Source organism: Oryctolagus cuniculus, chromosome 9, assembly GCF_051225735.1.
Source record: "Oryctolagus cuniculus isolate XC-2025 breed Fujian yellow rabbit chromosome 9, ASM5122573v1, whole genome shotgun sequence".
NCBI classification, from domain to species: Eukaryota; Metazoa; Chordata; class Mammalia; order Lagomorpha; family Leporidae; genus Oryctolagus; species Oryctolagus cuniculus.
The window spans coordinates 117,226,321-117,250,500 of NC_142875.1; the positions used below are offsets into that span (position 1 = coordinate 117,226,321).

General features: G+C 39.1%; 1 protein-coding gene across 33 annotated transcripts in view; it reads left to right on the plus strand.

Moving 5' to 3' along the window:
- PLEKHA5 (pleckstrin homology domain containing A5) overlaps nt 1-24,180 on the plus strand; it is a 262,716-nt gene that overhangs the window by 187,523 nt on the left and 51,013 nt on the right. For 15 of the 33 annotated variants that reach the window (XM_070048492.2, XM_051850822.3, XM_070048499.2 and 12 more), the window contains one exon: nt 23,998-24,060. In XM_070048492.2, the coding sequence (XP_069904593.2) occupies nt 23,998-24,060 (63 nt within the window). Of the gene's footprint in view, nt 1-751; nt 872-1,672; nt 1,727-18,712; nt 18,843-23,487; nt 23,524-23,997; nt 24,061-24,180 lie in introns of those variants that run through there. The other 18 variants (XM_089303894.1, XM_051850800.2, XM_051850805.2 and 15 more) reach the window with 3 other exon arrangements.

Genomic DNA, 24,180 nt, shown 5'->3' on the forward strand with positions numbered 1-24,180 from the left:
AGTAATATTTTATGGGCTATTAGGCTGCCAGTGCCTATACTTCACATTGGCTTGTTAAGGAATTTCACCCATTGGTGAAATATTTTTTCTTAGGACTTAGAGAAACCTATCAAGAACCATACTGTGGAAGGAGAGTTTACACAGCCATGGAAACTGCATTTTCTTCTTTCTTAAAAAATACAACCCATCTTTGGGTCATGGAAAATGCTGTGAATGTACTCATGGTGACATTCAAAATATAACTGGGAAATAATTAATAGCTCTCAGGTACTAAGATTAGTAATGCAAAAAGACTGTCCAAGTTTTGTATGAATTTTAGTTCTTTGTTATTTAACTTCCGTTGTTTAAAACTGTGTATAGTTGGACATACCAGGTGTTAGTTTACTGCTGGAAAAGTTTTTAGACATCTTAATAATATATTTTCAATAATCTTTTAATAGCTCTTACATGTACAGTTTATAAAGGTTTGGGGCATTATGAATGTTAAGCGTGAATCAGTGTTGCAGTATCCTCTCGAGTACTGAGAAAATGCCTTACCACATGGTTGCTTTGCTGTGAAGTAACACTGTTCCTCCTGTTTCTCTAGATGTCTATGCATTTGTGTAGGACCCATCATCATAGTGCCTAGGCATTATGCTTGATGTCAGCCAAAAGAGGAAACTTGCCAAGAAGGCTTGGTTTAATGTCTGTCACTTAAGACAACCGTTAATCTGTTTTCCACTGTTTGGATTCTTAAATTGTACCCCCTCAGCCAGAGGAGCTTACGCTGCTGCTGATAAAGCTGAGACGGCAGCAAGCAGAACTGAGCAGTGTCCGGGAGCACACGCTAGCACAGCTCATGCAGCTCAAGCTCGAGGCCCCCAGCCCAAAGGTCAGCCACCAAGACATCTGTCAGTGTCGTCTGCCGTCATCACTTCTTTTCAGTGTCACAGTGTTGAGCATGAGCCCATCCCATCATTGCAGCGACAACATTAGGCTCTCCTATTGACCCTTTGAGAAGTCACCTTACTGACATTATTGAGAAAATTCAGGTAGGATGCGTTTGTTCCTAGACACCTCCCCAACCACTTACCCAGCCAACTGTTGGCTGTGAGGCGGAAAATCCATATGGATCTTAAAATAGTGTTTGTTATTCTCTGAATATTTTGTGACCTTGTCCACATCTGCTAAAACAGATGCTGAGAAGTCCTATAATTTCCAGTAAAGTTGAGAAAATTCATTATGGTTGTAATAATACTGGCTTCTACTTGCCAAAGATGAATTTTAAGATCTACCTTTTGGTCTTGACAAAAAAAAAGGCACTCATAAAAACATTTCTCAAAGGGTTTAATAGTCTCTGACTATATGAGAAACATTGAAAGAAGTCTTCCACTGCAGAAAAAATTAACATGTGGAGCGTCCCACATTCAGTCTGCTGAAGCCATTTGGGAGTGCTTTTCTGCTTGGTAGACTGCTGTTTACACGCATGTCACCTTCATTTCTTACAAAAGTAAATATAATTTCATAAAACTTTGAAGTGTCACCTGGACACTTTCCACATATGCTTGAAAGTTGTGTGCTGTGATGTCATTGGTTGTCTTAAGTTCTTTTTTCTTATTTTGAAATTGACTTTTTCACAAATTCTGCGCCCTCTTTCTCTATCCTGTTTTTCCCCTTAATTGATGCCTACTAGAATGAAATTCTTTCACATCATCTTCAAAGGAACACCATATATTTGGACCATCAGGTGGGACTCATAGAATTTTCTTACTTTAATACCTGACAGAATTATAAATGTAGTATACTTTTCCAGGCTGCTCAGATATTTGTCACTCTGATTTTTTTTGTAGCATACTTTTGCAAATACAGAATAAGAAATCTCTGATCAGATTAATATACCACAGTAACCAGGGAGAGAGAGTGGTTGGAAAAGCAGGAAGAATGCAAATCCTGGGTTGCTGGAAATCAAAAGCATGAATTTTCTAGAGTTCTCTCTTACCTGAGTTAAACCCCTACTAACTGAGTCCCATCTTAGCTTATGCTTGACCTAATGAAAGGAACAGGCCCTGAACTGTGAATTGTCCCGTTAGAAGGCCAGATGGAGGAGGCGTGCTATATTCCCAAAGGGATGGGTGAGCTGTGAAGCAAAGGTGATCGTGAGTTGCCCGTCTTTATCCCTTGTTTGCTGCCTCCTCCCAGTGTTTGGGCTTTGTCAAGATAGGTAGATAGGTAGAGGCAGTTTCCTACATAGCGACCTGCAGTTCTGAGCATTTGCTCCGTTCCAGCAGCAGGTGCAACCAGTGAAGGGTGATGTTCAGAAGTGAAAACGGCTGTGAACAAGGACTGACTCTCATGTTTTAGGTTATGAAATGGCCTACTGATAGTTAATTTTAATTTGATAGGAATTTTTTGGTTATTAAATAATTTCTTCTAGTGAAAACATCCCTTTCATGTGAATTAAAGAAAAACTTATTTTAGCTTATTTTAAAATACTCAGATATGAGTATTTTATCAAATACAGATGTTATTACAAGAAAATGCTGTAAGACAAATATTCATTGGATTATAGTCATCTCTTTGAAACAAAACAAGAGTATACTTCTTTAGTTATATTTGAAGAGGGGTCTTACATTAGGATAACCTTTAAAAGTTATTAAATCATTTTTCTTAATTTTAAATTAAATTAACTTCATTAATACAAAATTCATATATTTTCCACAAAATGTTGTAATCATCATTTTGCCTGCTAGAATGCTTTTTTTAAAATTAGTGTTTCATGTCTCCAAATTCAGATTGTTAATCCAGAGGCTCATGCTATGGACATGTAACTGCAGTGTATGTCATGGTTTTTGAAAGTAGTCTAGTAAAAACATGTCAGCTAATTAATAGGGAAGTGTGTCTTCCTTCAGAATTCTGTACTGCCAGAAACTCTGGGGAAGGACAGGTAAATGTATTAAACAATACCATCATTTGCTAAGGTGGCTCTTCTGAACTCCCTGTCTTGGGTAGAGCTGTTTTATCCCTTTGTCAAAATGACCCATCCCCCACTGAGGTCACTGTGAATGTCATTCCTCTCTGAGCAGCTTTGCCAGACCTTACACGCTACGCCAGCACTACCTGGTCCCACAGGTAGCGTTGGAAAGTCTCACTGTTACTGGTCTCCTACAGTCTCTGAATATGTCAGCAAAGGTTTTCAAGTATATGCCTTTTGCTTATATTAGATCCTGAAGTAAAGTTAGGTTATTCCAATTTTTCAATTTGGTGATAAGAAGAAGTACAGATTTGGATTGTTTGAATGATACTCAGACATTGAGATAACACTGTTTCTAGTAGGAAAACTTGGGCCATTTTTAGATAATAATTAGACAATATATAAATGTATGGTGGGAACTTGGCCCAGAAACTCAACTTTTCCTAAATGTATGTATTTTTAAGGTTTCCTAAAGAAAATCTCTGTTTAAATAAATGCTAAAATGTTATGCTTCAAATAATTCCACTTGATATGAATGAAATTATTTACTTTTGAGCTCTCCTATATTTTAAAACACTAGTTATGGCTATTAAGTTTCATAAAAATAATTCTTGATAATTTAAAACTTTAATGAAATGATTTATTCAGTGCAAACATTTCCAGCTTTTAATCTTGTTACTGCCATTAATCAATTTCAAATAAGCGGTCTTCAGTATTTGTAAGGCATTATTGGTTGCCTGGATTTATAAATCGATTGATCAGATTTATATAACCAGAAATTGGAAAGTGCATTCTAAAATCTGAAAGTCAGAGACGTGGCTCTGGTCACATATTATATTGTATACCAAACCAAGTGAACATGTGCTAATCAGTTCTCATTTTTTATGCTAATTCTGCTTGTCCTAATCATCACAATAACCTAAGGCCAGCAAACAAGGCCAACAGTCTTCCTCTTGCCTCTTGTCAGATATCACAGTCATCCAAAGGAAAATTTTGATTTCAAGTCTGCTACCTCCTATCAGCCAGTGATCTCTGAGCTCCTTCAGAAATAAATTCATTTCTGATACTATTGGATTGTTTATAACAAATAAAGAATGAAAAATTGCCCTAACTGAAATTCTGAAGATTTACGTTAAACAATCCAAAAATCCTGAGCTATGTTACTTAACTTGAGCTTTAGCAGAATAATTTGGTTTCTCATTATCACCATTAATGAGGACAAGTGATATATTGAAGTGGTTTCAGAATAACAATAGCTATACTAGGATGTGGTAGACTTTTCTTACGTTTTTTGTTTCAGTTTGAAGTATACAATTCTAGTTTATGTTTTTATAGCCCAGTTAGTGGACTGTTCAAAGTCTACATATAGTAACACTCTCCCCAGTTAATCATTTCTGTGAATTTTAAGGTAGCATGGCCCCCAGATAGACTTAGGAACCTACAGTAATCCTAACAATATTTGATGCCCCTCACTCAGATTCCCAAATGTCGTAGTAGCTCACTTCCTTCTCATTCAGTTTGGCTATCACTGAATATTAAAGAAACTCTTGGTTACAGAGTGAGTGAAAATTGCCAACTTCATGCAAAAATGTATCTGCCTAATGGATTTATCTTTTACTAGCTGTTTCCATGCTTATTCCTCTGCCTAACAGAAGGTACAAGGGAAAAGGACCAAAATCTTAAGTAAAATGTTGTCATAGCTGCGTACTTGCCAGAAAGTTGGACATAAATTCCAAATTATCAGCGTTTCCGGTGGAGTCTCCTCCCTCAGAGAATGGTTGTCCTGCTGTAGCTTCTTGAAAGTACCCCTGTAAAAATAAGCTGGAAAAAAAAAAGTGCCACTGTAACTGGTGTATATTTTATGAGGGAAAAGAGAAAACCTTGATATTTTCCTTTCTTCTCAGAATAGGGCAGATCAAGTGTGAGTTTAGAACTGTATAGCCCCGCTGAGCAAGCATAGAAGCCCCTAAAGGTTCCGTAGAGGCAAACCCAAGTTGTTGTAACTGGCATGGCAGGTTTCCATGGAAGCTTAGCAGAGCTCACATTCAGTTGTAAGATACAGACACTTGCTGATTGGGCTCCTGTGCCATGTCTTTAGTAGCACCCCTGGTGGTTAGACACCCAAACAGGCTACAAACCTAACCCAGTCGTGTACTTAAAGACCAGACTCACGGTATTACACACCCTAACCACAGAAAGCATCTCTCAAAAAACGTGTTCTGCGTGCCGAGCCCAGATTTCAGGAACATGCGTCTGCTATCGGGAGTAGGCATTCAAGTTTCCCAGTCTTGCCCCTTATTCGGACATTCCCATGTCAGGAAAGTCTATCAGTTTTGGCTCCTGTGGCCTAGAGGACTGTTTGGGATGAACAAAGGAATGAAATTGGGGTTTTAGAAACTAGGTCAGGAGCAGAAGAGAAGAACTAGGCAAGGCCTCACAGATGGAGAGCTGGAGGGTGCTGGATCAGTCGTAACGGGAATATTAATTGGAATGGGGAGATCACAGCGTGTTCTCGTCCCTTCACCCATTCTCCTCACCCAGATTTAAGCTCTTCTCTCCATTTGTTTCTTTCTCCCTCCATTTCTCTGTCTGCCTTGCCCTGTTAGTGACTGAAAAGCAGTGTGAGGGGGTTGAGTTGATATTCCCGTTTCCTTTTCCCTACAGCCTTCCTGCCTGCATTCCAGAGTGGGCAATGAGACGCTAGAAACTGTGGCTGTTGCGGTTTGAACAGGACTTGGCTCCCCAAACTTAGGCTGGCGTTTAAACTCCAGAGTGCTAGGCTGATGGTTAATTGATTCACGTTAACGATTGGTAGATTAGTAGTGGAGATGTATCTAATTAAGGCGTCCAGTGGGTGGACCTAGTGGGAGGTCTTTAGGTCAGTGAGGGCTCCTTGGGCGATGCTTCTTAAAAGAAGGGTGATTATGTAAGCCAAGTTTGGTCCATCTTTCTCTCTGCTTCCTGACCCGCCATGGGGTCACCCCTCTGTCCTCAGGCCTCACCAGATGCCTTAATCCCTGGGGCCAGCTATGCTCTTCCAAACCATAAGCCAAAAGAAGCCTTCTTCCCTGCTAAGTTGCTTCTCTTGGTATTGTGCTTGTAGTAATGAAAAATAGATTAACGTAGTGCCTACAAAGGGGTAGACAGGTAGAGATTTGCAGGATCCGCAGATGTGGAACAGTGCTTCCCAAGCTTTTTGTAAGCATGCTGCACACTGTGAGTGAACGAGCATACACCAGCCAACCCCTCACCCAGCAAATTTTCATTTACCAATCTCTTCAGGAACCAGCATCCCCCTTAATGCCAGTTGGCTAAAGGACCTTATCTTCAAATTGTCATGGAAAAGCAGGAAGTTTTTCATAACAAACCAGTATGCTGTAGTATGATAAAAGAAAAATCAATTCAAGCATACCTATGTGTTCTTTGTTGCATAAAAATATTTGAGGCTTGGAAGAATCAGTAGCTAAATCATTATGTCATATTTTATCAGCATGTATTTTTATTGTTTTATTTTACTTTTTTAAAGGTTTGTTTTATTTATTTCAAAGGCAAAGTTAGAGAGAGAGAGATCTTCGATCTGCTGGTTCACTTCCCAAATGCCTACAACAGTGGGACTTTGCCAAGACAAAGCTAGGAACCCAGAACTCCATCCATGTCTCCCATGTGGGGCGATGGCACTTGGGCCATCCTCCGCTGCCTTCCCAGGTACTTTAGCAGGGAGTTGGATCACAAGTGGAACAGCAGCACTCAAGCTGGCCTCACGTGAGATGGAGACATCGCAGGCAGCAGCTTAATCTGCTGCACTACAACACCAGCCCCAGCATATTTTTTTTTTTAAAAATCAGTGTTCTGTAGTACCATTTAGATTTCATGGCATAATTCTTTTTTATAAACAAAGTAATTTTTTAACCAAGCGTTAGAGTACTAGTGACTTTTGGATAAAGTCTGCTCTTCTGTCATGAGTTGCTATGAACTTTCCTCATCAGCACGCCTTCTGTATCAGCAATGAAAAAGATCTGTGCAGACAGGACTGGCAACTTTTAGGCATACTTAATGCCAGGGAAAATGCTGTAGGTAGTTGGCACTGAAAACATCCAAGGTGAAAGCACAAGAACACTTATGTGCATTGGGTTCCTTTTGTTCAGGAAAGACAACTTCCCCATGAAGCGCGAAACGCTAACAAGATGATTCCAAAGATTCTTGATGACGTTTGTTGTTCAAGTCAATTCAGCAGCTTCATTCTGTTAAGCAGGATCCTATTTTCTGAAATATTTCAAGGGATCCTGGAGCTTCTATTTTTAGGGATGATTGAGAGTCATAAAAGGAAGCAGGAGATACAGAACAAGAATTCAGAAAAAGCAAACTAAGGAAGCTAGAAAGTTGAGCATATTTTAACACTTAACTGTTCCAAACTGGTTATGTGGTACTTGCCTTCTATTGAGAATGATTCTCTCTCTCTCTCTCTCTCTCTCTCTCTCTCTCACACACACACACACACACACACACACACAGAGTTCCCCGTGCTTCTTTTTTTCTCTCAGCGTATTTGATGAAGAATTGGGAAAGGGTCAGGGATGAAACCCAGGACACTTGAGCAGAATCTGACGTCACCATGGCAGAACTCTGTCTAGGAAGACTACGTGGACAGTGGATCGATGTATTAGAATTGAGAGTGTGGAAAGACTGAACGGGATATATCTGTTCTGACCCCTTCAGTTGCCCTAGCCAAGGCCAGTGCTAGCATGGGTCTTCTGTTTTGTGCCAGTAATGGCTTTTTTCACCCATCTCAGCTCTAACTGGGGACTTTCCCACTTTCTTAGTGTCCTCTCAGCTGAGAGTTCATCTGTTCATCCTTTCGCCAGTCTTCCCTCTGTTCTCTTCATCTCTAGCCTCAGAAAACCAAGCTGTGGGTGTGTGGTCTTCTTTGATTTGGGCTTCTATGCGGGCAGCTTGCTTTGGGAAGTGATGCCAAGGTAGGAGGAAACAAAGTGAGCAGGGAGGGAGGGATTGTGTTATCAACTGTCCTAGACAACTTGGGTCTCCTCAGATTGGCTCTTGTTGGCAAATGAGTAGAGACACTGCAGAAAGTGACCCTCGTGAGCAACAGAAGAGGGAAGCTTTTGTCCTGGCTCCCCATCTCCCTTGCGGGTACAGGGGCCCAAGCACTTGGGCCATCCTCCACTGCCTTCCCAGGCCACAGCAGAGAGCTGGACTGGAAGAGGAGCAACCGGGACTAGAACCCGGCGCCCATATGGGATGCTGGCACTGCAGGTGGAGGATTAACCAAGTGAGCCACAGTGCCAGCCCCTCTCTGTTTAACTCTGACTTTCAAATAAATAATTAAATCTTAAATAAAGTTTTTTTATAAAGGGAATGGAGCAGAAGTGGAGTAGCTGGGACTCGAACCAGTGCCCATGTGGGATGCAGACATCTCAGGCAGCAGTTTAATGCACCATACCTTAGCTCCGGCCCCAACACTGATCTTTCACGGTCTGACTGCCCAGGTTACAGGAGGAACATCAAACAGTGGACCACCCGAAAGCACCCAGAGCATAACAAGCTACCTTGGCATCCTGCCTGCTCTCCACCACTCTAAAAATGGAAATTATACAAATAAAAATGGCAGAATTGAGGGGGAGGTGCTGTGGCGTAGTAGGAGGCTACGCCTCTGTCTGTAGTTCTGGCATCCCATATGGGCTTTGCTTCAAGTCCCTGCTGCTCCACTTCTGATCCAGCTCCCTGCTGATGGCCTGGGAAAGCAGAAGAAGATGGCCCAAGTCCTTGGGCCCCTGCACACATAGGGGAGACCAGGAAGAAGTTCCTGCTTCAGATCGGTCCAGCTCTGGCCATTGCAGCCATTTGTGAAGTTAGCCAGTGGATGGAAGACCTCTCTCTGGCTCTCCCTCTCATTGTATGTAACTCTGCCTCTCAAATAAATAAATAAATCTTAAAAAAAAAAAACTTAAAAGTAATTTGAGACTAAAGTTAAATGTATTTTTTTTAAAGATTTATTTATTTACTTGAAAGTCAGAGTTACACAGAGAGATAAGGAGAGGCCGAGAGAGAGAGAGAGGTCTTCCATCCGCTGGTTCACTCTCTAGTCAGATGTAATAGCTGGAGCTGTGCTGATCTGAAGCTAGGAGCCAGGAGCTTCTTCCAGATGTCTTACGTGGATGCAGGGGCCCAAGCACTTGGGCCATCTTCCACTACTTTCCCAGGCCATAGCAGAGAGCTGGATCCGAAGTGGAGCAGCCAGGACTTAAACTGGCACCCACATAGGATGCCGGCACTACAGGCAGTGGCTTTACCCGCTGTACCACAGCGCTGGCCCCAATGTACTTTTTTTTTTTTAAGATTTATTTATTTTATTTGAAAAGCAGAGTTACAGAGAGGGAGAGAGAGGAAGAGAGTGAGAGAGGTCTTCTATCCACTGGTTCACTCCCCAGATAGCAGCAATGGCCAGAGCAGTAATGATTCGAAGCCAGGAGCTTCTTCTGGGTCTCCCTGCAGTTTCAGGGGCCCAAGGATTTGGACCATCTTTTATTGCTTTCCCAGGCAATAACAGAGAGCTGGATCTGAAATAGAGCTGCTGGGACCCAAACTGGCACCCATATGGGATGCTGGCACTGCAGGCAGCGGCTTTACCGGCTATGCCACAGCGCTGGCCCCATTAAATATACTTTTGAGCCAGTTTTACTGGAAATAGGAAACTCATGAGCATCTAGAACTCTCTGGACATGTATTTTTGCTGATTACATGTTTATGTTGTGATTAGGAGAATAAAAGCCACCATACTCCTAACACACCTGAGCTGGTTACTGTTGCAACCCGCCCTCCAGTGCCTTTCTTCTGAGTTGTTGCATTTGCCTACACTTGGCAGTGTCTGCTTTTCACTCCCAGGTTTTGTTGGGTGTCCTCACCACTTTGTGTGCAGTAGCTTGGATCTTGTTTTCCTGGTTTGGGATGAGTTCCTTAACTTTAAGACTTGGTTTTCACATTTGTAATGGGATGATAGTGCAGACCTCTTTGGGTGGTTGAGGATTCGTTGAGATAGAAGCCGTAGACTTCTTTGCACAGTGAGAGACACTAACTAGTAAGCCCTCAGAAAATGGGAGCTCGTCTCGAACTGCTGCAGTTGAAATTATTTAATCTCTGTAAAGCTCCTGGTACGTATTATGTGTTTCAGCTAACTCAGGACCTTCTACAAACTGCCTTTTCTCTACAGAGTCAAGGCTTAGTCCCCACCCCCAACCTTGAAACGTTTCCTCACCCACAGACCCTCTTCCCCAGCCAGGGCCTCCCCCAGCCTCTGGGCCGTTCCCTGCGTAGGACCCGGGGCTCTTCACTGTCATGTACGGCATCCTGCTTGCGTCTCACACACAGCCTCTGCAGCAGATGTGCCGGTTACTTTTATCCTCATTTAGTCAGGTTCAACAACAACCAAAATCAAGAGGCTGGGATAAAAACATCTTATTAATGAATTTCCTGCCCATGTTCCCGCCCTCTTTATTTTGACTGGCGTGGAAATTAGCGGGAGTTGCTGTGTTGTTCTCTGCTGCTGCTTGTTACCTGAGGAACATCAACTCCTGGAGATGGCTTTAATGAAACAAGAAGGAAAACTTTATACTTGCAAAAGGAAATAACCCTGTGGCTCAGATTTTGCTTCTGTCTTAATTGTTGTTTCTTTTTTTTTTTTCCTTCCAGAAAAGTTACCCATTCTGCAAAGATTTAGGGAGCTAAGTATGAGGCAGGATGTTAGTGCTTAGGGAGTTGGATTCTTGCATGATTTTCAAAGCCCAGGAAGGAAATAAGAGTTGAGCATAAATGCCAAAAACATTGACCTAAGGGTGTCATTATGTAGTTAAAACATAAGCTGAATAAATCTTTGAATTAATGGTAGGAATTCAGCTACTTGGTGCCATTTGTAACTCTAACAACATAATTACTGTTAATAAAATCCAAGTCTTTGTATTTAGAAGATACTTTAATTTGATTTAAAGCTCAAATATATTTTCAAGTAGATTTAGCCATGGCAAGAACAAATACCTTTTTGGCTAAAAGAGATGTAAGATTTTTGCTTTGAGACTATTTTGTCTCTTAAAAATGGCAAATTTCGGTGTATCCTTCAAAGAAGAGAAAAATGTGACTGTTTCAAGCGTTTCTTTCTATAATGAAGCATTTTCTAAAAAATGTACCTTGAGGTCTTTCAATGTTTCCTGTTCCTGTGGATGCTAGGAATAAACATATTTTAGTAGCATCAGACAATCTATTGAAGTCAAAGGAATAATGGTTAGAAAAGGGCCATTAAACAAGGAAAGAGATGAAGCTGCCAAAGTTAAAAATGAGATCTGTAGAGATTATCCAGTAACCAGCCAATAAGTAAATCATTCGGAAAGGCTCTACCCCAGCCCTTCTAAGTTTTCTTCAAAATATAGCTTTGTTCACTGAAGGACAAGGAAATACCATATAGTCTAGCTACATCTTTTAAAGCAACATTGAGGCTTCTGAATATGTCACAGTGGTAACATGTTTCCAAAACTTCACTTTTAGAAACTAAAAACTAGCATGGATAGTTTATTCAGTGTGCTTTGTAATTACTGAAATAACCTCCATACCATCACTGCCCCTTCAGTTAATAAAGGATCTTATTTACATTCTTCTATTAGAGAAGTCACTTCAAATTTCCCTGCTTCCTGTTAAACAAAGAGTGGCTTCAATAGGTAGCCATAGCCTTCAATCTCAGGTTCTCAGACTTTCACATGTGCCTACAGAAACAGTGGAGAGCATTTACACAGTTGTTGTCTAAATGACCTGTGTATAAAGATCCCTGCATTCCCCAGAGCCTCTCCCTGGGCATGTCAAATTCTTTAGCCTTTTGGTTTTGCCACACATCTTAAGAGTTTATTGAGCTAGACAGGGGAGGGCATTCTTGAGAAATGGACTATTCCATGATTAGGCTATAAGGTTTTTTTTGTTTTTTGTTATTGTTAAGACAGAATCCCAACTTTAAAAAAAATATTTTCCTAAGGAGTCATTAAGAACACAGGGAAAAGTCTGTTTTCCATTTAAATGGAAAATGACAGCCCAAAGATGGGCCCTCCCCTTAGTTATCAGTGAAGGACAAAAGCTCTGTGGGGTGGGTAGAGATCGTCCAGACTGCTTGCAATTTGCAGTTGGTGCAGAATTCAGACTGCGGGAAATTCAGTCATTAAGACAGAGCTTGGGCAAATGAGGTTCAGATAAGGGGGAAGTCATACTCATTTTGCTGGTTTAGAATTTCTAGACCTGTTAATATCATATGATAGGAACTAGCCACATATGGCCATTTAAGTTAGTTGCATTTGCATGAAAATAAAAATTCCTTTCCCTAGTCAAACTAGCCCAATGTCAAGTGCTGAATAGCTACGCGTGGCAAGTGTAAAGCACCACACTGCATACACAGAACATTTCTGTGGTCACGGAAAGTTCCCTTGGAGCACTAGGTGGTCTACTATATATACTCTTTTTCTGATTTTTATGTTTTTGAGAAACATAGACAGAGACCCCCTGGTTGACTCCCCCAAAAGCCTGCAATGGCCAGGGTTGGATCAGGAACTCTGGCTGGGTCTCCTAGGAACCTAGTTAACTTGAGACATCACCACTGCCTCCCAGGTTCTGCATAATCAGGAAGCTAGTCAGGAGGCATAGCTGGGTACCAAACCCAGGTGTTCAGATAAGGGACATGGGCATCTGAACCACTAAGCTAACCATTCTTTCCCGAAAACTGTTTTTAAAAGAGCAGTTAAGCCACTGTTTAGTCACCTACTACATAGGGTTTAGAGGATTTTTTTTTCCTTTTTCTTTATTGTTTGAAAGTCAGAGTTAGAGAGAGAGAGGACTTCCATCCACTGGTTCACTCCCTAAATGGCTGTAACAGCCGGGGCTGGGCCAGGCCAAAGCCAGGAGCCTGGAGCTTCCTCCAGGTCTCCCATGCGGGTACAGGGGCCCAAGCACTTGGGCCATCTTCTACTGCTTTTCCCAAGCCCTTGGCAGGGAGCTGGATCAGAAATGGAGCAACCAGCTCTCAAACCGGCACCCATGTGGAATGCCGGTGTTACAGATGGAGCCTAACCCACTACACCACAACACTGGCCCCAGAACTAATCTTTTCTAAGGATAAATTATATGAAAGACCATTTTCTGGCCTTCACTTGGTGGTAACCTTTCTCCTCCCTGCTTCTCACCCCCAGTTATTCAAGAGCATTTACTAATGAGTCAGAATATCCTGTTATTTTCTGCATTCAGAGCTGATCTAATTCCTACAGAGGTGGAGACTTTGAAACAGGTACTAAGAAGTTCTTAGAACAACTGGCAATTGCAAATTAGATTCTTGTCTAACACCTCACATCCCCATTGATTCTACTGAGTCACACTAATATCTTTTTTTTTTTTTTTTTTTTTGGACAGGCAGAGTGGACAGTGAGAGAGAGAGACAGAGAAAAAGGTCTTCCTTTGCCTTTGGTTCACCCTCCAATGGCCACTGCGGCCGGTGCGCTGCGGCCGGCGCATTGCGCTGATCCGATGGCAGGAGCCAGATACTTATCCTGGTCTCCCATGGGGTGCAGGGCCCAAGCACTTGGACCATCCTCCACTGCACTCCCTGGCCATAGCAGAGAGCTGGCCTGGAAGAGGGACAACCGGGACAGAATCCGGTGCCCCAACCGGGACTAGAACCCGGTGTGCCGGCACCGCAAGGCCAATATCATTAATTTAAAAATTAAGTTGATTTTTTTAAAGGGAGTTAAATCTGTTAATGTATGGCTTCAGACAAAGACAACAGGAAAGTATTTTAATCTAGATGTAATACTTTGGTCTTTTTTTTTTTTTTTTACAGGGGACGGAGCAGTTGTGTGGGTGGTTTTTTGTTTTTTGTGGTTTTTTTTTTTTTTTTTTTTTCAGTTAAGTTGGAGAACTATTAAGATATATTCTCTTAAGAAACACTAACGAAAGAAAAAAGCCTGGTGTTCTGAAGCGGAAGACTGTGCGCTGGCTCGTAGGCTGCTCTTGTGAACTCGCCCTGCCGGGAGGGAGCTAGACCTAGAGAGGCTGAGCCAGGCCCTGCCCTCACACAGCTTGTTACTTGTTTCCAGTCCAGAGATGTCAGCTGGGAAGTTCTGCTGGAGATTTTAGCAAGTGTAGTTACGTAATCCCGTTCACTGGTTTTGAAGGTGTGGTTGTAAGGTCCAGATATTCCTATTAGCTCAGCATTCCTCAAAACTGAGAAGGAGGCTAGGATTAGGTACCAGATTTTCTTAAGAGTTTTTGTAAGCATTTGGATTTCAAAATTTCAACTGAAAATAGGTGTTTTTGTAGTGAACAAACACGTTGACGTTACTTAAGTGTATTTCCAAGGTGTTCCACATATATTTTCTTATGCAGTGCTGAAATTAATCACAAAAATTGCATAATGCCTAAGTTATACATTCTCTTTTATTATGAAATAGTGAACACTTTATAATAGCTTTGTAATTTAACAATTAACTAAAACCCAAGCCTATATTAGATATTACTTCAAAGAAGAAATTAAAGCTGGAATCCAGACATCAAATTCATTTTCAGTAAATTATTAAACTTCCTACATGTACTAATTAGTCTTTCTCTTACTCTGATTTCTCAAAACAAAATATAAGGCCTGGCACTGTGGCTCAGCAGGTTAAGCCACCATCTACAGCACCAGCATCCTATATGGTCTCTGGTTTGAGTCCTGCCTGTTCCACTTCCAATCCAGTTCCCGGCTAATGCACCTAAGAAAGCAATGGAGGATGGCCTAAGTGCTTGGGCCTCTGCACCCACATGGGAGACTCAGATGAAGCTCCTGGCTTCTGGCTTCAGCCTGGCCATGCCCCGGTCATTATGGCCACTTGAGGAGTGAACCAGAGGGTAGAAGATCTCTCTCCTCTCTCTGTCTCTCCCATTCACATTGTAACTTTGACTTTCAAATAAATAAATAAATCTTCAGAGAAAAAATACATAGGCTGTTAACATAACTATCATAACAGTTTCTAGGATTCTCATAGTCAGACCATAAAAGAATTAGTGTATGGGTCATTGTGGCTCATTAATCACCACGAAGATGCTAATACGAGATGTTAGTTGGAGAACTAGGGTAAAGGATATATGGGAACTCTTTGTATTACTATCTCACAATTTTTGTTTTGTAGATTTAAAACTTCTGAAATGAGATTTTTTAAATAAAATACATATAGAATATTTCATAGTTAGTGAAGAGAACCACTAGCCTATTTCTAGAGTATATTTGGAAATACTTAATAATAGCAAAACTCCCCTTGTATTGGACCCTGATTAGCATATTTAATTGACATCTGCTATTACAGGTCATATGCAGAAAGAAAGCCACCACAGTCAGGACCACTAACCTGCCCATCTATCAGGGAATTGGAGCATCTATTCTTTTAAAGATCCCCAAGTGATTCTAATGTGGGTTAAGAACCATTGATCTAAACAAACCTGAACATTATTTCAGATGCAGCCAGTAGTAAAAAGGAAAAGAGGTATCACAAAGTGGTCATAAGTATTTACAAATCAGTTACAGAGCTTGATTTTTTTTCAGTTCGTTAACCTTTCTTCCATTAAGTGCTGGTGTGGTTACAGACTCAGAAGACGGAGGAAAGGTAGTGAGAACAGGGCTGTGGAACAGACCTCCGTGCATGGAAGCTCACTTCACTGGAGGCCTCCAACCGGGCTCTTCTACCTTGGCCCCTGCCTTGAACATATGAAAACATGGTGCCGTCTTGAGTTTCTCTCTCTCTTTTTTTTTTTTTTTTTAATGGTACATACAAGAGGAAAGATTTTTTGGAGTTTTTCTTTTTTCTTTTTTTTTGTTTTTGTTTTTTAAGATTCATTTGAAAGGCAGAGTTACGGAGAGAGAGATAGAAAGTATATGTGAGAGACTTTTATCCACTGGTGCACACCCCCTTTGGCTGCAACAGCCAAAGCTGGGCTGATCCAAAGCCAGGAGCCAAGAGCTTCTTCCAGGTCTCCCACGTAGGTGCAGGGCCCAAACACTCAAGCCATTCTCTGCTGCTTTCCCAAGCACGTGAGCAGGAAGCTGGATTGGATGTGGAACAACTGAGACTTGAACCAGCACCCAAATGGGATGCCAGTGATATAAGCACAGCTTTACCTGCGACGCCACAGTGCCAGCCCCCATCATGAGTGTTTCTTAGCCACTCTGTGTCACCAAGGGGTGTTTGCTGGAACATATGGTTTTCATTAATTTGGTTTTATTTCAGCTTTATACAATTTTTATCCATGACTCTTTATTTAACTTTTTTTTATTGGAAAAGCAATATCTACTCAATGTGGAAATTTTAGGAAATGTGAAGAAATATAGGGAAAGAAAAATACAGATTATCCACACTGCCGCAAGTTAAAATAATTGCTAACCTCTTTAATTTCTTTTGTTTACTTAGTTGTCCACTTCCAAAGGTGCCTTCTCATTTTAATGTTAGCAAACTTAATCTGTATATACTTCAAATATTTAACTCCAGAAATTATTTCCAAGACACTCTGCAGTTTGTAATTTTAGATGTTCTTTCTGCTTTTAGTTTTCTGTACCTGAGTCAGTTTCTTCTTCCAAAGATGTCTTCTCATTGACTAAATATGTAATGATCTTTGATACATAAGCTCAACATCCCTATAAATAGGTGTGTATTTAGCCTCTCCAAGTGCTCCACTAAATAAGGAGTGAGTGATACCATTTGACACAGCGGCTCATTTTGCTGCTTTCTGAGACTTGGCAGGCAATTTCAGTTTGACCTTGAGTGTCCTTTACATTTGGATACTGTCCAATCTCCATTATTTCTTAATACGCTCGTGCTCTGTACCACCTCACCTTCTACTCCCCAGAATCTCTGAGGTAGTAGTGGTTCTAGACAAAACTGTTTTTAAAATTAAAATTAAATTAAATTGTGCTAAAAATAGATAGGTAAGGAACTTGTATTATTTGAACTTTGTGTAAAAAAATATATATATATACCAAAAGAAAAAGCAGCTATGCTTTATTCTAAGATCAGTATTTGATGATGATAAAATAACTAACATTCCCTTATAAAACATAGAGAGCACTTTAAAAATATAAAGAGGTCTGGAATTTTTATAATAAGAGTTTATGGTTCTAAAGGAAAATTTAATCTGTAATTATATATTTATAAGCTACTTTCCAACATTGTAAAAACTTGATCCTGTGCTACAGTGTTTCATATGTACAGGGGATATCACTTATCCATAAAAGCCTTAAGGCCTTATTGAGTAACATTGGGGGAAAAAAATAAGACTTAAATTCACCCTAACGTTTGTTTCCAAATACTGAAATTATAATTAATTAGCTAATTAATTGATCTGACAGGTAAAACTACTTTCTAGTGATAGAACTTGGATGGATATCTAGGAGAGAGGAGAGGGTACAGATTGGTGGTAATGGACATGAGGGTCGGTGGAAGTGGTCCTCATCTTGCTTGTGGTGATTTTATGGGTGTACACTTTTGTCAAAAGTCATTGACCTATACAACTAAGATTTGTGAATTTATTCTTCATTGAAATTGGTTTAAAAAAATCCCTCTAGCCCAAAAAGAGTTTGTAGATACATAGATTGGAATATAATGGCTTAGCTGAATGAAACTTTTAACTGGGATACTATAAAATGGCATGCATGTGCTTTCTTACCTGAATTGACAAAGGGTAGAAAAGTCACAGGAGATTTCTAGTTTGACAACCAAATAAACTTTGTTGTGCAAAGCATTGCTAACTATGTTGAGAACAAAATTTCCAAGCGTAGTTTTCAAAGTTTAGTTTTGTCTCATATTGTACATTAATAAGGTTAATTAACTTGTGTTATATATGCTTAGCTAAATCATTGAAGTCGAATTTGTTAACCATGATAGAAATTATTTTTCTATAATAAGGGTGATTAAAATTATTTAGCCAGGTGTCACAAATTAAAACTATGAACAGACCTATCTACTTATGAATAGTAAAAATTTTCTTGGCCTTTTACTTTGTAATAGTGATCATCTTTTGAGTATTTTGAGTACAGAGCTGGCTAAAACAAATTCTTCTAGAGGCAGTAATTAAGTGCAACATAGCTGGAAATGTGAAACATGGTTCAGCCTACCTGTGTGGGAGCTTAGGAGATACACTGAGTGTTTGCTGAACATGGTTAGTTGGAACGTCCTTGACTAAATCTGCATATGCTCTTAAACTGTGAGGAAAATCAAAAGAGTATGTGTAAGTGTCTGTCAAGCCTAATTTCAATAAGATGTGCGGTTAAATGGCAGGGTGTGTTGAATATTAAAATTTTGATGTTTGTAGAAAACTAGATTTTTTTCTGATTAATCTTGTAAAGAACTGAATATCATTTCACCTTTATTGCTAAATAAGTAATCAGTTCAGTGATGTCATTTTCGTCCAAGTTCATAGGTTGTCACTCCTGAGTTTGTCCTTGAAGTGTGATGCTTACTCATTTATCCTAGCGAATGTTGAACTATGCTATTCACTGAATATTATTATAATGTGAAACCTTGTTGTGGCAATATTGCCATTAATAAGCTTTTGGGTAACCTTGGTAGTATTTTCAGCGTTTAATGCTTGTCTGAAATGGTTTGTATAAATTAAATTGTGCATCCATGGGGTAAAATGTGAACTGCACTATCAGGAAGATATTAAAGTAGAGGCTATATTTACAGTGTCGTCTTTCAAATCTAGCTATGCTGTAAACTGATGTTTGCTGTATGCTCCTCCTGATTTGAAATAGATGAAAGAAAATGAACCTATTATCACCATGGTTCACACAATGATTGAGAACTCGGCGCTAAGACCACAACTGTACCAGCAAGTAAGGTCTTGGACAGTGAATGATACTGCTTTCTCATCTGCAAAATCCCTCAGTGATACTTTTGGTTTATCCTCAGATTTACTCATAGCATCGGTGTTTTACTCATTGTATTTTTTGTTTGTGTTTTTTTGTTCCTGTTTTTTTGGAAACCCACAACTCATCCATGCTTTTCAAGATGCTGCAGTCTTCTTAGCATGGCTTCGCTGAACATGTTGCCGTTGAATATTAAGTGTGCCATTTTCCTGAAGTTTTTGTATAGAGTATTTGATTGCTACATACTTGGAGGTCTGCAGTACATTTGCAAATTTTTTCACTAGATTAACGTGTATTTTTATTAATTCCAAGAGCATTACAACTGATGTTTAGGGAAAACCCTTTGTAAAAATATTTTCTTTTCGAGGCAGTCCTCCATACCCACCTCTGTGTCTCAGGAATAGATTGTATTTGTATGGGTGTTATGTAAATCTTGTTTGTGTACTAGATGGGGTAAAATCTAAACATAGCCATTTCTTTAACAGACTGGGAGCATCTTCTCCCCGTGTGGTTACCATTCCTGCAAGGTGATCAGGAGAATCCTTCCTTGCCCTGTCCTTTTCTCTAATTCAAACTACGTGTCATGGAGTTGCCTGGCATTGATTTAGGAACTTTGATAATCTGCAGATCTGCAAAAGAAGTCATGCACATTTCTCTCCAGCTTTGTTGTTTTCCATAGTCTCGGTGTTCCTAGCTGTGTGTTTCACAACGTCAGCTTCTTTCCACTTCAACTCCCTCAGGTTACTCTGGCCTATGATCTGTTCAAATATTTTAAAATCATGCAGAAGAAGGTTAACTAACATGAAAAATGAATACGGATTTTGATTAAAATACCTAAAAGCACCTAGAAAAAAGGAAGCACCTTAAGCTCACGTTGGCTTTCAAGGCCTTTGGTTTGGTGGTTTTGGGTCTGTACCTTGGGGCCGTGCTACTGGGAAATTGCTAAGAGTTGGTGAAACACCTCTTTCATTTTTGAGCCCAGGTTACAAAATGTTTAAAATACATTATGTGCTTCAAATAGTCTTTAATTTGCAATTAAGAGTACACAAGATACTAAATATTTAAAGTTAAACAGCTTTACTTTTCAAAAGAAAGTTCTATTCTGAAAGTCACCATATTGTAGAACTATAACACTCCATTCCAAAGTGCCACTCTGAGAACATTAACATTCGCTCTAAAATTGATACCATTTTCAGTGCCAGAAAGCAGTCAGTAAAACATTAGCATTTTATACGGCTAAATTGACATGAGAACAAAGGTGTTTTAATGTAATAGGCTATGTTTTCATTTTCACATTTTTAAAAAAATTATTTATTTGAAAGAGCTAGAGAGAGACAGAGGTCTTCCATCTGCTGGTTCACTCCTCAAGTGGTCACAACAGCCAGGGCGGAGCTAAGCCAAAGCCACGAGCCAGGAACTCCATATTGGTCTCCAACATGAGTGGAAGGTATCCAAGTACTTGAGCTGTCTTCCTCTGCCTTCCCAGGTACAATAGCAGGAATGTAGATTGGAAATAGAGCAGCCAGGACTAGAACCAACATATGGGATAGCAGCATCACAAGTGGTAGCTTAACCCACAGCACTACAATGCCAGCCCTTAGCATATTTTAGATAAGAATGATAGTCTCAATTTTTTTTTTATCATAGTCAGCATTCAAGGTTGATAATGTAGAGCTCACTGATGATTTAAGTTACTCATTTACACTAAATGTTCTGATTGGAGTTTTTCAGTGTGCAGGTGTCCAAGACTGACCTTACATATGTAGCATCACTGGCCTTGAATACTAAAAGAACAGCAGATGTGTAGAAATATATTTCTGCATATTAATACTTGAAAGAAGGAAACTATAGTTGCACAACAGGGAGATCTGAGGGTCTGATGGCAGCTATGCCTGGGTGTGGCCAAGCAGCCAGTTAGCAGGAAGTCAATATTAACCCTCAGTGTGGAAAAGGCCAAGGAGTCTTCAGGCTGCCTTACTTTTTTAATCAGTCAGTAAAGGACTCAATTATTGCAGAGCATTTTTTGTGGAGAAAAGCACCAGATAGCTTTCTTGAGCTCCATGTATAAATTTGCACAAATTAAAAGTAGATGTTGCTTTTTTTCTCCAGGCTTCCCTTATTCTGTTATTATGCAGAGAACATCTTCATGAAAGTTTGTGTCGTGCACTGCCACAGTTTCCCTGTTTGCATTCTAATGTTGTGACCATAGCTACCTGATGTTTAGATGGGACAGCATTTTTCTGACTCAGTTCCTGGCTCAGATGCACCTTCACATCTGCACTTGCTTCTAGAAGGACACCTGAGAAATTTACTCAAGGTCAATTTTTTTAAATTGGTCAAATAAAAAGACCTAAAACTGAATTGAAAAAAATGCTGAGTAAGTGTGCATCCAGTAATATATCCTGTGCATGTATCAGTCATTCCACTACCCTTTCACTGTTACGGTTTTATCCCATTGTTTTCATAACGTGATTAGTATCAGTGAAATTAGGTACCTGAAGAATAACTGTTCTAAAAGATACAGACTCATTTCCATGAATCCCAAAGACTGAAAAGCTTTTTTTAGCTTTCATCAGATGCATCCAATTTTATCAAATTGAAAAATATTTCCCCAAAAATCCTTTGTGGAGTTTGTGTGTATATTCCTATGCCTTAAAATATACATGAGTATAGTTCACGTACCTAAGGGCTATGAAAGAAAGTTGAATTTTAATCAACAAATAATTTTGTTTTAACTTAATGCCAAGACAGTTTTTTACAAAAACATTGCTAGATATCTTATGAAAGCATTCCAGCTTTCTAAACAAAATATAGCACAGCAATTCCTTACATAGACAGTAAAATCCATATCGTACACCTTTCAGTTGAGGTTTGGGTACTGCTCAACTTTATGTAATTTCTACAGAGACAATTTTTTCATTTGCTCTTCTGGTGTTTCTAAGGACATCAAAGGAAAGTGTATACAAATCAAAATTTCTTTTGCTACAAATGAATTTTTTTTCAGTGATAAAAAACATTACCAAAATCTTGAATGTATATACATTGATTTAATCAGAATGCTTATCCAAATTTATATTTTTCTAAGTATGATTTTCATATTGAACAGAATAACAAACTTTAAATTCTATTTACAAGGCTTTTTAAAAAATAAATTTATACCTATTTTCTGACATGTAAAGTAATATATAGGGTCAATTTGATTAAGAACTTGGTTAATTTGTAACTAATGAATAATGAATATATTTATTGAATAATTTAGTTAAAAGTTTAAAGAAAATTTTCAAGGCACTAAAATAGATATAACAAAAATAATTCTGATATATATGGAATATGTAATATGACTAAGTTTCAACTCTAAAGTTGAAACTATACACTGGATATTTTCCTTTTTTATAATAAGCCAACTGATGTGGAATTCAACCTATAGTAAGATTCCCTAAATAACAAAATGCTGGCTACACATGACTTTTTCCATTTTGATATACAGTCTTTGTTTTCTCCTGACCCTTGGGGTATAGGATACAATTCATATTTTAGTCTACATGTAGCAATGTCCACTAGTTAATTCAAATCCCATGACTTAGTAAAGCTGTTTTGCATTTAACTTTAAATATTAAGCAAAATGTATTTGAACATCTTAGTAGCTTAAGGTCTATCATCTTTAGTTTTTTATTACTATGAAAAATATCATCTTGATGTTGTCTTACTTTTTGTTAAGTACCGAATCAAGCTTGTTTCTCATAAGTTTTCTCTGGTAGGAGTATAATTTTATTGTATCTAGGTGCTTCCATTTAGAATAACAGTCGATCACTTTCTATAAACTAGTGCTCAAGAATTCTTTTGCCATTAAATTCATTTTTCATGTAATACTCATTTCTATAAAAGTTTTGTGGTTTAATAATCACTGCATACCTTTAATAATCACAGATTCGTTTGCATGAGGTATGTGAATATAATGAACCAAAGTGAAACACGTAAATCCAAGATTTATTGTGTGGTTGAGTGTTTATGTTTTAAACCTTCTCTTTGCTAGATGCAGAGTTATCTGCTGTTTAAATGATGCCCCCTTATACAGCTATAACTAAGAAGCAGTTTTTCAGAGAGGACACATACAGGTGTCATGATTTGTTCTTACATATTTATATATGTGTATGTGAAATTTAATTTTCTAAACTAGAGGAGGGTTGGGACATTGAACTCCCATCCCCACCTCGAGAAACAGTGTGCCATTTGATAAGCATACAGTGAGCCTCAGTTCAGTTTCTCCTAGTATGTTTTTTTTTTAGTATGTAGCTGTCAATAGAAAATCTACAGAGAAGAAAGATAGTGAAATTCTGTGGTATGACTGATTGGGACAGCCGTTGAAGTCTTGGTAAGCACAGGCAGAAATGAGGGTTTCTGTGACTGCACGGTATTTAGAAAAGTTGAATAAAGGGATGTTTAAATGCACTAAGTTAAAATTCCTTGCCATATGATGGTAGTAATGCCATCAGCCAATACAAACACTATATGAAATTGGACTGTCCGTAGTTTGTAACCTAGGCTTTCGGTTTGATGCCATTATATTTTCCTCTTTGCAATTAAACCATCCTTTTCCTCCATTATCTTTTAGTTCTTAAGACAGAAGAACAAGATAAGTCTCTATTGTGTATGTGTGTTTCTATACTACGTACATGTATGCAGTACGTTCAGGCTTTGTTAGTAAAGCTGTACGATGATGTGTTGGCATTTGAGTGTACACATACACAGCGTGTGATTATGTGTACACCGTGAGGGGCGGTTTTGACTGTGGAACTCTGCTTGATTCCAGTATTTGATTTGATACAGTTGCTATTATGTATTTGTCAGCTTTTCATTAAAATAATGTGTGTCTTCAAAATGGAGAATGTAAGGTGCCGTATTGATTGTGTTTGGCCAGCTTAACATTGTTCTTCTGTATCTTGCATATTGTATCATTGTTAAATAATTTTCTACAGTTATAATGATCTGTGTTTGAATTAAATTTCTGAATGTGTAAGAATTGTTACATACTTAGTATAAATTTAAAGTCTTAACTGTGGACTGTCATGTGTATTTTTTTAATACAATCTTTAAAATTGCCATATGGCATTTTTCCTTATAGCTGTCACAAGATGAATGTAGAGGCACGTTATACAAATATAGACCCGAAGAAGTAGATATTGATGTAAGTATTAGTATGATAAGTATTAGAAATGCTTGGGGTGGGTGTTGTGGTGCAGCAGGTTAAGCCTCCTCTTGGGATGCCCTTGTCCCATATCAGAGTGCCAGTTTGCGTCCCAGCTGC